The sequence below is a fragment of the Heliangelus exortis genome, chromosome 12 (assembly GCF_036169615.1).
Source record: "Heliangelus exortis chromosome 12, bHelExo1.hap1, whole genome shotgun sequence".
NCBI classification, from domain to species: Eukaryota; Metazoa; Chordata; class Aves; order Apodiformes; family Trochilidae; genus Heliangelus; species Heliangelus exortis.
Genome location: NC_092433.1, coordinates 7,585,727 through 7,600,832, shown reverse-complemented (window position 1 = coordinate 7,600,832; position 15,106 = coordinate 7,585,727). Strand labels below are relative to the sequence as shown.

Below are 15,106 nucleotides of genomic sequence, written 5' to 3'. Positions count from 1 at the left end.
ACAACATCAACATCAATGGTTGTTGGGGCAGAAGAATTAAAAATGCAGCTTTTGAGTTCCTGATTTAATAGTCTGGGGCAATCGTTTTCATGCCAAGTTTTTCTTTCTTCAACAGAGCCAAATACCTCCTGATACACATCAGCTGGGGATGGTTTCATGCAGCAGGGTGGAGGTGGCAGCAGAAGTAGCTCCTGTGACACAACTGTAGCTCTCTGATTCTCACACCTTAATTTCAGGCAGCACCACATTAACTAAAAATTCTAAGACAACAGTTTGCTTAAATGTGATTATAATCTTCCTTCTCTGTGTAATTCACAGACATATTAACTAGGGAGACACCTGTACTGGCCTCCTGTCAGCTGAAAGTCTTTCCATGCTAAAGGCTGACACTTTTCATAAGTGGGATTGTGCAGCAACATGGGTGTCAGAGTTACCTTCTAGGCACTGAAGATAGGAAATAATTTCCTTTGATGTCTAAACATAAACCAAGACACCGGTTCTTTGGCCACATTTCTGCCCTTTTGTGTCACCAGCAATGTAGTGAGCCAGAAAATTAATTTCCTGCAGTATGCAGGGTCTGGTACATGGGAAGTGTTATGCTAATGCTATGTATATAACTCCCACCCAGACATCCCAGACTGCTGTTTCTTCAGAGAGAACAGTCACATAATAACACAAATGTACTCACTAGAGTTCAGTGTTGGCCAACAGACTCACAGAAGAGGTTTCAGAATATGGTAACCATGCTAACCAACAAATAAGCAGAATCAAATCAGAGAACTCAAACTGTATGGGTAAGTGTGGCCAACAGCTCATAGCTGAGCATAATGTGTAACAGACTTAGACATATAAAAGGTTAGGTAACATCTTTAATTACTGGAGATGTATAGGCACCATTGTTACCCCCTTCTTTTAGAAATAATAAAAACTCACTGTAAATCATTGCTGGGGCAGAAAACATTCTAGCAGGATTTTCCCTTAAGCAAGGAGCACTGGGTTCTTGACGGGGGCAAACTCATATTACCTTCCCATAGTTCTTTCTATATAGTTTGTTAATAATTTATAAGATGGCTGCAGCATGACCTCAGTGGAGCAGAGGGCCCATACAGGATTATTGTGCCAGTGTGCATGTGAATGCAATGGGATGATCTGTAAGAACAGCAAGATAAGGAACAATTCAACAGAGTAACAGAAGTGAAATCTGATGTTTCTGAGTATTATCTTAACACCAAATTAACATATGCTGCTTCTGTCCTGAATAGAGACCTGTTTGGCTCTCAAAATGCTGAGTTACTTAGAGGAAGAATGGAGGTAGGACCACAGCCTTGGGCGTATTGACCCCACCACTGTCATGTGCACTCTCAACACAGTTTTTGAAAATGGTGTGGTTTGTTACCTGTCAGAAACACATCAGCAAGCTCGTGTCACAAGATTAATCCCTAAGAAGACCTGGTAGAATAAAGTCAAACAAGACTGAAATAAAATCATTTCCCTTCAAGCTCTTATTCAAGGGTATCAAATTACTGCCATCAGCTCTAGTGGTCTCTGACTAAAGCAGCTGATCAGAGTTATTGCTGCTAACAGTTGAAAGTAGCCACTAATTATTTTATTAGTATATCCATCAATGAAGGATAATATTTACTTGTTTTGTATTGATTCGTTTGCATTTTTTTTACCAGCTACACAGCAAAAGAACATCATTTAGCTCATAAGCTGTTGACATCTAAAGCTGAAGACCCCCTCCTTTTTGTATGTACTGTCTATATATCTATGTGTAAGAGTTAAGTTTTTATCCTTTTTTGTTATTTACTAAGCCTCTGCCATGAAAAGTAACACTGTCAGAAACAGTTAATTTTCCTTTTGCTGAAAGACTGTGGACAACAGTTCACTGCCATTTTCTATTTGGTTCATCGTTATTCAAATGTCTTTTTCTATGATTTTTTCCATGTACACTGTAGACAACAGTTCTTAGGTGAATAAGCTTATCTGTGCCAATGTATTTTATAACATTAATGGACAGATACAGCTGTGAGATTAGCATGGATGAGTATAAAGCCTTAGCTTTTAGCTTTTAGAATCATTATGTACAATACTGTGGGAAAGAAATGGAAAAGATTAACATTCTCTTAATAACCTGCAAGACTTGCATGTAGGAGGATGTATGTAAGGACATGTCAAAGCTTATGCTTTGGTGTCCTGTAGCAAGGCAATAAATTCAACCTACAGAAATTTATTAAAGTGTGGTTGAAAGATTTTATTTGTTCCCATGGCTACCCAAAGAATACTAATGCCTTGAGCAGAAAATGCTGTCAGTAGAAACCATCCCCTAATGATAAGGGCCATCCTAAGGAACAGATTATTATGCTTCTTTAAAAGCCATGCCTCTTATAAATAAGTTATGAAGTTTTATTATTTATTATTTCTCTGTTGATAGTAAAACTTTTTAATGCATGTTGATTTACTGGCGTATTTATTTTAACTTTCAACACACTTTAAAAGGTATTTTCAAGGTGAACGAGTATCTCTCAACTCCCTTGGCTTTTTTCAGACTTAGCTTTATTTGTTAACTTTCTAATGACTTTATAATTTCTAACTTAAACTTCTAATTTCAGCTCACTGTCTCTTGCACCCATTGTCATTATATGCTCTGGTCTTTTAACCTGGAATACGTGGAAGAGGCCTGTCCTCAGCTCCCTGCTTCTGTGCCTAGTTTTTCATGATTTCAGACAACACAGGTCCAGTTTATGCCTGCTACACACACTGTGTGTAACCAAAGCTACCTGTAAAAAGCAGGACCCTGAAGCAGAGCAGCTTCTCAGTAGCAGTTCCTGTGCCATTCCACCAAATGTGAAGTCACTCCAAAAATGCACTGTCTAATCCCTGAATTATAACCAGTGGAATTGTTACAAAAGAATTTTCAAAAAAGAAAAATAAAAAAGGTGCTTTGGTATTTCTGGCAGACTGAGCCCACTCCTTGTTGATGGCTCAAAAGACATAGCTATCAAAGTAGTATCAGTTTAGCCATGTCATGATCACCCACATACATTTTTTAAATCTTAATGTGAATGAGCAAAATGCAGCCCAGCTCAAGATAATGAAAATGCAAAGATGTCTGCATCTATGCAGAATGTATCTACAGGAGCTTTCCAGAGCTGCAAGCATTTCCAAGTGCTGAAACAATTCAAAAATACAGTCTTATGGTGAAAGATCAGCTGACAGTTCCAGACGCCTGGCTGGCTTCCTAAAAAATTCACTGTGCTGAAAGAAATTACCTAAGTGCACATTTTTTTGAGCCACACTTCCAGATCCATTTCTGGAACTGGATCTAAAGCAATTTTTTTCTTCTAATCTGTTTTGTGAGTTGTTTGTCAAGGCTGTTTTTAAGGCCAGTTATATCCTTCTTCAGACCTCTCCCTCTGTTGAAGTTGGACTAAGAGACAACACTGGGATCTTTTGCAGAGCTGCATTTAGGTTGAATTTCCCAGCCATTTACTGCAGATGGATTTAGAGCACATTCTGGGGTCCTTTCCCATAGCCCCTTTTGGAGCTCTTTGTAGTGGCCTTCACTAGAGCTGCTCTAGTGTGACAACACATTCTCCAGAGCTGAATCTAGAACCCAGTTTTGGACAGCATCCCTAGAGCTGGGTCTAGGACCATTTTCACATGCCATTGCTGGAGCTGTAATAATTTTTGGTATATTTTTTTTAAAGCTGGTGCCATAATTCCTGAAATAGATCCGGACCCTTTTCTAAAACCTGACATGGATTCTTTTTCAATAATGACTTCTCCTATGGAGTCCAGTGCACTGACATAGTTTGTCAGCAGAGAGCTCACTCTGAGAAAAATGTGAATAATATTAACATCTAATCCAGAATTAAAAAGAGAGAATTTTGAAAGAGCAAATTTATCTCAAGTCTATGGATTCCTTCCTGTTCATTCAAGCGAATATTCAGAAAAAAAATTCCCCACAGTCTGCTTCTATGCAGAAATTAAAATATTTGTCCTACACTGCTTCTACACACACATTATTTCCAGTAATTTACACATCTGCTATTAAAAATATGAAACCTATTTTTAAGACTGGCCCCTTTAGCAGGCAAAACTGACGTGGATCACCAGGAAATACTCACCTTCAGAAACAGCTAGAGGTAAAACAAAAGATCTCCCAAATCATCATTCTCATCCATTTGCACAGTATCTAAATACATCAAACATGCAGTGCACAAGAGGCATTACAGAAATACAAAGGGGCAGATGGTCACAGAGTAACAAAGGAGTGCAAAGAAAATTAATATTTTAAAACCACAAACAGATCAAAACAGCAGACAGATTGAAATGAACACAGCATAACTTGGTATTAGAGGAAGTAAGACTTTCATACAGGAAAGCTGTATTAGGCATTCAGATTCCACTTCCAAAATCTGTATGCAAAGCCATGCTTTTCAAGTAAGTTGGCATAATTTTTGCATTCTTGAAATTTGACTGGTTTAGTAAAATTTAACTTTCTTGGTAGATTTATCACAAACCATGTTTCATGCTATGGTTTGAAAAGCATAAGAGCTAACAACTCTTAAATAAAAAACAAAGAATCAATGTGTTACATACTCAGTGCCTGGCTCAGAATGAAAATTATTAACTTACTACTAAGGAATACAAATACACCCATAGATTTTTCTAGTGCATCATTTTTACCCATAAAATTTTGACAGATTAGGTCTAAATAGAAACACCAGAATTTTTTTTTTATATAGAAATGCCATTTAGTGATGAAAATAAATCAACAATAGTAGTCCACAATGTCTCTTGTCAGAATTTCAAACAAGTATGCCAGGACACTTCCTTCACTTATGTTTGGTACAACAGGTATCTTTTAGGAATGCCCTCTTTTCCTTTCTCCTTCCACACTCAATGTCAATCATTGGTGGTATTTATATATCACACATCTCAGTTCACTGCCATCGTTTTCTTCAGCAGAGAAAAGAAATGGTGTTAGGAAGGTTCTCCCATGTATTTAGGGCAAACATGGGATTCACACAATTCATCAAGTATCCTGAGCATTCAAATTACACTGCAGTTAGGTGACACTATGACAGAAAATATACTTAGGGTTGAATTAATTTATTAATTTAAGGAGAGTTTGTATAACACTTGACATTGCCATTTCTGTTTGCTGAAAATTGTAGGCAAGCCAGCACAGGCTCTGAAGAGCATTGGAGTGCTATGGATCAAGCAGTACTTAGAAATCAGTGGAGTTTTCTTATCTGCAGAATGGAACCCAAGGCCAAGGGGACACCTCTTCCCCTGCGTTGTAACAGCAACTAAAGGAACAACTCCATATTCCAACAAATATCACATGCAACACACTGTTGCAAACCTTAGAAAGGATTTTATATGTATTAAATCAAATGTAAAGTTTAGTTGTGGGGGTCTCCCTAAATTTCCAAGACTATAGTAGCAGAAAGGAATATGTGCAACAAAATACAAAATCTGGCATTTCTTTCCCTGCTATTTTTAAAAAAACAAAAATTAGGAAACTAGTAACAGTTCAATCATGTGAAGAAAAGAGAGAATATTGAGTTAACTGTTAACCAGAGGACACCTTCACACAATAGGTAGAAAACTAATTGCTTATGACCTTCTTAAGGCCCAGGGAAAGCAACTCGGAAATCCTAATCTTCTAATGGCTTAAGTCACACAGAAATATTATGAACAGTATTTAAAGAAGGTAAATAAATTGTATCCTCATTGCCCTCATTTATCTGCCTTACTCTTTCTGACTTTGTCCAGTGTGGTTGTGACATGAAAACTAGGCCTTTATTATTCCAACAACTTACACATTTGTCCTTGAAAAACAAGGCCAGGGTGAGTATAGAAATTAGACTTTACAAGGCAGGTCTTGGAAGGGAGAGATCAAATCTCAAACTCAGTGATTTGTTTTAGCACTATCTCCTTGCTTTGAAACATCTGCCTTGCAAAGTGATTCTGACAGTAAGGTAAAACTACACTTTCCCTGCCTCCTGCATGCAGCAGTAGTCTGTCACATATAAGTGCCTTATGATGTTAAAAAACACATTGTAAAACCCATCATCAAATGAAAACCTCCTAATAACACAGTTGTTATATCAGCAACTGAAAACTGTTTGATTAGTTGGTTTCCAGGAATATAATTACACATTAAAATTTCTTACAAATCTGATGTACAACATGGCAAAGCCATGAGCAGGGCTGCACACATGCAGCAGCAGCAGTCTGATGACACCATCAAGTATGGCATCAAGCTGCCTTCTATTCATGAGAAGTTTGTCTTTTGTCTAAAAAAGATGGCACAGCTTGCCTAAGATTGCCAAAACAACATCATCTGCTGTTTAACTACAAGATAATACATGCAATTCTAATAATTTTCTTTTATTTCTTTATCAGGAAACACCACTACCATTAACTGGAGCTTTCCCAGCTCAAGCATGTTAGAAACCAGAAACTGGCAAAGTGGAGTTGTAACCTTTGTAAGGGAACACTGCAGGAAGAACACCTTGTGAACTGTGCCAACCTCTCTCTGACAAATATACTAAATTGATACTTGATTACTGATAATTATATCACAGCTTGCTGGTGCAGGTTGTGACAGCAATACACAGCTCTGCCATACAGGAATCACTAAAAACTTTGTGTCAGGATACTGTAAGACAGATCTCAAAGCATCCATAAAAATACTAGGTCATGTGACTGGTAAATACAATTAACGCCTCGGTTACTTTATGGATATTTGAATAAAAGTAAAAGTTGGGCTTTCGGAGAAGGACACTTCTCTAAAACTATAGAGGAGAGTATTTGTACAGGTGCACCACCCATCTCTGTTTGCAAAATCATATTGCTCCCTGTTGAAATATTATAAAATAAGATTAGTGCCTCATTTAATGAATATTTTTGGCAAGCATGGTGAACATGATGTCAGACAAGATATATGCACTAGAATCACACAGTTCAGTCAAGAGAGCAAACACTGGTAGGGCAACATAAGAATCTCAAGTGCATGCAAAAAAGCCATTGCTGAGAAGCTTGAGTAAATGCAGAGGCCATCTTACAAGTAGCAGTAGCATACACAATGTTAACTCAACTGCTTACCCACTAAGTACACCAAGAACCAGGTTAAGTACGAAAAATGAGCCAAGGATGATAAGACTAACAAAATAGATCCATGGCCATTCACATCCTATTGCATCATTTACCTGTAAAATGTAAGGAAATAAGTTACGATTCAGTCATTCATTAAACAGCAGAGTCCTTTTTGCAGCTGCCAGATCACGTAGGTTTTAACATTTAAAGTTTATGAGCTATTCAGTTCTTTAACAAAAAAATATCAATGAACATTTGTTTAATTTCTTTACTTACCCAAACTATGTTGTTGATGTGAGGCCTTAGAAGATGAATGAAAAATATTTAAGCACCAGAAAGTTGTTTTTATAATTTTTCCACACTTATCAACACGTAGAATAGATATTGCTATGTGTAAACTCCAATTTTGATATTTGTACACTATTTAAATGGTAGCTACAGAAAACTCTTTCTATTCTACAAGAGAAAGAGATTCATGAAACAATGACATCACAGCTGAAGTCTCACCTGTACAAGAAAACCTGTGTGTTCATGGCAACTGAATTCAGGACTCTGCCTTCATGATGAAAAAGGTGTCTGCTTACCCGCTCAATACACCAAGAACAAGATTTAGTACGAAAAATGACCCAAAGATGACGAGACTGACAAAATACACCCATGGCAATTCAAATCCCATAGCATCATTCATCTGCAAGAAATAAGATGATCTTGTAGAGTAGATCACTATAGTAATAGCAATGAAGAGTCAGAGAAAATGAGAATTTAACCATTCAGGTGAGACAGCATTCTATGCATTCCTTTAGTATTCAAAGAAGATCATACAAGAAAGAAGGCACTGGTCACATTGCTTTGCATCTCTACTACACACTTTAAAGCAAAATACTGAGTCAATGTAGAACTTAGACCACAAAATATCATCAAACATAAATGGAGCAGTGCAACAGTTCTGTTCTTTAACACCTAGAAAGAACATGAACTATATTTCAGATCTCACTAATTAAAATCTTATAAAATAAATTGAAATTTTTAGTTTGTTTATCCTAGCTATATGAATGATCCTTTGAGAAAAGAAAAAGGAATATGTATCTCAACAGTACAAGCAATAATATCTTTTCCTGTAACATGGATTTGCAACATCTTTTCCTGAAATGCTATAGTTGGATGAAGTCAAACATCTTAAATTAATTTTAAAAAAAATAATGAGAATGAAGTTGCATAAAAATATGAACATAATTTTAGGAAAATGAAAAACTTAAATGAGATTTTAGAAACATAGCAGAAACATAAAAGTATTCCAGAAACATTTCTGAACAAAAATTGTAAGGATCAAGGTTAAATAAAGTTTTATAAGTTGTTACTGATTTTTTTTAAAGGAAGTTTGAAATAAATGAGCTTTAAATACACTCTTTATAGATTCACACAAGCTTTTCTACCAAGACATTTTCCACAGTCTGTTCTTGGTGAGCTCATTATACCTATCAGAAGACAGACTTAAACATACCAATAGAAAAAAAAAAAAACAAAACTATTCAGAAAAACATTTTAAAACACAGAGAAATTGGTTTTGCTTGTAGAATTCAAGTGCAAAAAGGCATTCTGATGTTACAAAACTCATTATGACTTGGAACTTCTAGGAAATGTCTCTTGTGGGAGGGGAATAATTCTGGGTTTTGTTTGTTTATACTGATAACTTTGCACTAGACTCTTCTTAAGATGCTTTTTAGCCATGAAAATTCAGCATACAACAAAGATTGCATGAGAATTGAAGACTGGATATGGCACTGTAGAACACTCTTTGGGAAAAACGTATTTCCTCTTCTGTGAACACTGTTGGCTTTGTTGTACCTGAAATTTATGATTAGGCTTTGAGCTCTAGAGATAGTTAAGTCTGAATCCTGTCCTCAACATCTCTGTTGAAACAGACATACAAAACACAGGGAAAAATATTTTTCAAACTGTACTACTACTTATTTTTGCTCTATCTTTGAAAAATATATCATAATCTCAGTTTATACAAGGTATCTCTATGGCTGGTTAGGTATAAACCCAAGCATTAAGTCTTTGCAGGTTAAGGCCCATAGGGCACTTTTCTTCAGGTGATCTGAAGCCACTTTATATTAACTAAAGCAAGCAAACGGACTAAAGTAACCAAAGATTATTTTACACAACTTCTTTATGCATTCTTTAAAATTATCTCTCTACATATCACCTTCTAAAATGTTTTAGCGATTGAACCGAGGTACTAAAAAGTGATGTAAAATTGCTGAGACTTGCTAGAAAAAGAAAGAGAACTGCAAAATACATTTTTTTCCTTTTAATTTCAATAAAATTGTATTTTGAAGAAATTAAAATGGAGAAGGGTTACAGCCATTCAAAAAGGCTGGGACCATTGCATTCAATTTTAAAAGCTTCCATAATCCAATTTTGCAACAGTATATTCATATGGAAAATAAATGCCATTATACTGACCTGCTTATACTTAGCCTCCTGTTCAGTACTTTTCACAGAAATAAATTTTAGAAATACTTAGGCATCTCAGGTGCCTATAACTAAGAAAACCATCTGGGTTTGTTTTCTTTTTTTTTATCATCCATGCCCATTGCCTCAGAGAAAGTCTTTTACATTTGAGAAATCTTAACAGCAAGAAGAGAAAGGCATTTACTAAAATACACCAATCTGGTGTTGATATCAACATTTTCCTAGTACAAAACTCTTTTTAAAACCTGAAAAATCAACAGTTGCAATTTTACCTCTGGGAATCACTGCAATCCAGCTCAATACACTCTTTCCATTCACAAAGAGAACATATGTAGGAAGGCAGGCATTTAGTGCTAATTTAGTAACCCAGGAGCAAAGTTGAAACTTCCACACTCTGTCCCAAAGGTTCTATTAGCACAGGCAACTGTGATTTGCATTTCTTTCATTCCCTTTGTAGTGCATAACATACAAAAAAGTTCCTTCTCATTTATGCAGTTTGATTTTAAGCCCACTATTTTAGGCTTATCTAAGACTTATGGTCTGTGATGTAAAAATTAGAAAGTGCAGATAAACAGTGCTAGAAGAAATGCTTTGGTTTGGGAAGGTGCTGAACTTATTCAGAAGCATTCCTAATTCAGGAACACTTAATCTAGTGGAACACACCTAGGATTAAACTCCTTAAAGTAATAGCCTGAAAATGCATCTGCTCCAGAATTTTACAATTTAATTCTAGAGACAATTAAACTCTATTCAAGCAATGCACTGTAATTTCTATTCATGAAGTGATATTTGATTGCACTAATACCAGAGGTGAAAGTACAAAAAGAAGTCATCTCCCAGAAAACTTCACTGCTCATTCTGTGCATGTAAAGTGGCATTTTCCATAACTTTCAATTAAAGAAAGATTAATAGAGTCAATTTGACTTCTGATTAAACATTAAGACAGAGCTTGGTTAGTACATGAGTACAGAAATATCACCCTATCCTCAGAAACAAGGTATTTCTGTTGAAAGAATTAATGCTGACTTCTCACCTAAAGTGCAGAATAAGGAGTTATGAAGACACAAATTTCAGATGAGCTGGAAGTTGCTACTAAGAAACATAAAAAGTAAAACCCCCTGAATTATGCTAAAGTAGCACCAGGGAATCTAGAAGACATCACATCTCAAATATTCACAAAAAAATCCTTGCAAGATTCCTGCCCTCTGTGGCTCAGGGACGTATTGTACCAGAAGGGGTCTCGTATTTAATGGCTCTCAATGGCTTGTCCCAACTCCTTTTGAGTCTGTTAAGCTTTTAGCATCCATAATATCTATTGCAAAGACACCTCAAAGTACCACCCTTCTTGGCCTTCTTTGTGCCCTTTTCCAGATCTAGTCTCACTTTTTGGACTTCATTTTTAAATAGCTTTTCCATCAAACAAACCAAAGGACAGATCAGATAATGGATGACACAAAGAACACTTTATTTTTCATATCACTTAATTCTGTTTCACCATAACAGTGGAAGTCTAATATTCAGATAAGTGTTTGAAAATGCTTATTTGTCAGAGATGCCAAATTTGGGTACACTCTGGCATTTTCACTCCTTTCAAACAGATGTTAAATTAAATTTGTATGTTTAAACACCTTTGAAAAGAACTTTGAATTGATTTCTGAAGTCCATTCTATCCCTTTCACAAGCAATGCAGTAACTTACAGTCCAAAAGTCCTTGTAAAAGAGCCCATTTGTTGATGCTACCAGCTCTGAGACAAGTTACTTTACACAAGTTAAACTGGTGGGAAATAAATAATTTTCACTGCATATTTGGCTCTTTATATTTATATGTACATGTTTCTATGTCTGCAAAGCATTGAAACTTCATCTTGAGCTGATAGGACAAACAGTAGAATCTGAAACTTGCTCATCTGGCATTTGGAGTGAATTATCTTGTGAGCTGTGCTGTAGTTGGAGTAAACTATAATTACAATGCACTGTAGATGATTAGAGACCAAGACTCTGAAGTGAAACGGAGGAAGCCAAATATCCAGCAGACATAACCGTTAGTGTTACAGAGCAGCAGATGGCACACTCCAATCTAAAACGTCAACTAAATCATCAAAATGGCTCATTTACTCCTATCTGCAGTAATTGTGAGCAAAATCCTCATGTGCAATTGCATGCAGATCAGTGTCATACTTTTCTGTATGCCTGCTTCTCTTTTACTGAAAATTGTTGCAAGCTCTTCATTTGTATCAACTAACCTAAGCCCTAACCAGAGATAACACTAAAGCAATGCAATAATGCCTCTAATTCTGCATTTGTGCTACTTCAGATGTAATGCCCTGATGCATGAATCTATTTTGAGCTGTTTTCCATTATGTTTCAAACTTGCTTAATTTCTTAAACCCACACAACTGGTGCGTTTACGTATTGTTACCTCTAAGCTACCTAATAATCTTTTAAAAATTGTTGTCTGACAAACACAGTCTCTTGACAGATTCTAAAATCCTTCAGAAATCAGTATTTTGTGAAATGGGAATAACCCTGCATTCTTCAGAGCATACAATGTAAGCTCACAAAGCCTCAGATCACAGGCTATTTATTCTACTCATTTCAGAGCATACCAGACAGCTTTTCAAAGCCTTCTAGCTTCAAAGGTTGTGTTCTGGGATATTCTTGGCTGAAGTGGAGTTAACTTAAAGCTGACTTAAAACAGGCTGTGCTTGAAGCATAACAGCCCCCAGGCTGGTTTGTAAAAGCATGTAATTTTATATTCAGTCTCATCTGGGTTCCTGAGTTAAAGCCTGTATTTCCCTGACATTCTGCTGGTTGGCCAGGCTCAACTTTGCTGTACTGCCAACACAAAAATGAGCTGAGAGAGACACTGGTGGGAAGTGAACTCAGAGACCACTGCTTTGTTTCAGCTCAGAAAGAAATGGGAAATGATGGCTTGGGCACTAAGGTAGGGCTAAAGAGAAACATATCTCTTGGAGAAGTGAAAAATCATTACCATGCCTAGAGAGACTTGTAATTACTTGATCACCTCTAAATCTGACTCCCTGTCTTCTGTATGCAAACCATGCTATAAAATTGCATTTCAGACACATGGAAGTGACTCTCAAATTCTAAGACAATGCTTCAATTTTATTGATTTGATATATTTGAACAGACCTCAATTTCTATCAATTATTTTTACCTGTTATTTTTATCCTCTATTAGTTAATGAAGTCTTTAATTTAGGTATTTACATAAAGCGTTTGTTCTTCAATTGTTGTTTCTAATATTGATTTGAAATAAGTTTAGATGCAGGTCTTAATTTTTTTCTTTATTCAGATGCAAAAATAAAGTATATGATGATATTTTAGCTAATTACTGTTGGTGGCATTTCATTAATCAACTTCCTGTCTTTAACAGGTAGTTGGATGGGGAATCAAACAATTGTTCCAAGGAAAGGCCACATGTCAAACGTGACTGCTAAGAAATTCTCTTTTTCAGGCAGCTCTCCCAGGTTGAACCTGTGGAGCAGATGGACACTACCAGAGAAAACCAAAGGGTACTGCCCTCTAGAAAACAGTAATCCAGAGAAGGTTTTCTGTTGGATTTTGGAAGGACTTCACCAGGTTTAATAAAATCTATTTTCCAGGTATAACAAAGAGGAAGTGTTTGATTCCAGCATATTAATTTAGAATTAACAGTTTATTAGTACTTCTACCTACTTATCTATATGGACCAAACTAATTTCAAGTAATAAAATTATGTACTGATGTACAAACCTATGTACTAATTTGGCTTGTTAAATCAAAGGGATAAAAAAAACTATTGAAATTAATGTGGCAAACAGTGTGCTTAATTTTAAATATCTAGCTGCAATGTATTAAAATGAACAGAGCTATAGTATCCTCTTTGGTGATATGTACTATCTTTTTTCTTTCCTTATCTCCTATGCCACCTATACATGTACCACACAACATTAAATATTAATTGGATGTATTTACTATTTCTTATAGGCTTAACAAAAAAAAAATACAAGCACAATAGCATTTACTATTTGGATTGATGATGTAAAATTGTTACCTTACTTTAGGTAGAAACAACTAACAGAACACCAGGGTAGATGTGAATTTACCTACCAGACTATTACCCTGTGACCACTTGGGAACTCGGATGGTTGGAAAAGAATTGTTTGCTTCTTGCAGCACAGATTTTAAAGAAACTAGCTATTCAGCTAGTGGAATTGTTAGCACTACCTAAAATCTAGCCTACTTTTAATCTAATTTCTATCCATTTTATTCAGACTTTTGGGGGAGAAATAGTATGAAGTTAGTTCAATGCTTTGACTGCAGTACAGGTCAGCAGTCAGCAAAGACTGATATTAGACACCCTGTCAAAGCAAATCAAGTTGACTTCATGGAAAAGATAATTCTCTGTGAGGTAATTTAAAATCGTCCTCAGGTGGGGTCTTTGTGTTAAGATGCTCATTTGAAAAAATTACATACATCATATGACCATTACTTTTGGTGCTAAATCAAATATTTTGTATGCATATTCCTTGCCTTGGTAGCTCTGTTTGCATTTCTGAGCTCAATCAATCCCTTTTCTCTCTGAGGTTTCTAAGATACTGGCAAATTAAGTTTTGTCTCTTGGTGGGGGTTTTTTTTGGAGCTTTTTATATTTGGAGAACATAAATTAGTCCAAATCATTACCTAAAAGGCAGGGGGGTTAAGCTAGATCTTAACTTGAAATTGGATTCAAGTAATTAATATGCAAATTCGAGAAATCCTGCCTGCAATCCCTGGCTCTTAAGTGTGATTTCTGCAGTATATTAATACTGTCATCCAACACGTCTAATGCTCTTTTTCCAGCTGGATATCATGTGTTAAATTTCTGCCTATGTAGTCATCTGGGGCTGGGAGCACTGTGCATCCAGCACATCAGTGCCTGTGGGGATGAGCTGCCTTGTTTCACTGAAGAGTCTCCCTTAGATGACCTGCGAGTGGTGTTGAGTGATGTTAAGAGAACAGCATTAAGCTATCCTTAGAACATAACAGACAGAGGCAAAAATAAATATTTTCTAAGATTTTTCTAGCATATTTACTCATGATTAACATTGTTTGCTAAATAATTGCAAGTTATTTACAAAGGAGAAAAAAAGCTGTCAAGCATTCTTTGATTTCTCTGACTGTAAGCTGAAATTAATTGCTGACAAGTATCATTTGGAAGCAGTAACACGCCTTCCATTTCTGCAGTTGTCCTAGGAGTAATACAACTTAAATCACCCAAAGTTTTTTGATTATTAAACCATTTGTTTCAAAGCTCTAGAGAATTATTGCTTGACTGTTGGTCACATTTTTTTAGATTCCTGCTCAGCACGCCAGTGCCAGTTGTGATAGTATTTCAAACATACTCTGAAACTTCTTGTTTGTGCACTGACTGACAATATATTTTGTGGCTCAGATGGTAGGTTCTCTTTTCTCTTGTGAGACATATGTGAAACTACTTGCTTGTGACCAGGAAAAAAAAACTGTGGCTGCAC

The 15,106-nt window shown here is 36.1% G+C and overlaps 1 protein-coding gene across 18 annotated transcripts in view; it reads right to left on the bottom strand.

Moving 5' to 3' along the window:
• The window catches only part of CACNA1D (calcium voltage-gated channel subunit alpha1 D), a 164,881-nt gene that overhangs the window by 82,059 nt on the left and 67,716 nt on the right, over positions 1–15,106 (bottom strand). For 12 of the 18 annotated variants that reach the window (XM_071755807.1, XM_071755816.1, XM_071755811.1 and 9 more), the window contains exon 8: positions 7,123–7,226. The exons of 1 other annotated variant lie outside the window; for it this stretch is intronic. In XM_071755807.1, coding sequence (XP_071611908.1) covers positions 7,123–7,226 — 104 coding nt within the window. Of the gene's footprint in view, positions 1–7,122; positions 7,227–7,697; positions 7,802–15,106 lie in introns of all 18 variants that reach the window. 5 more of the 18 variants (XM_071755808.1, XM_071755820.1, XM_071755824.1 and 2 more) reach the window with 1 other exon arrangement.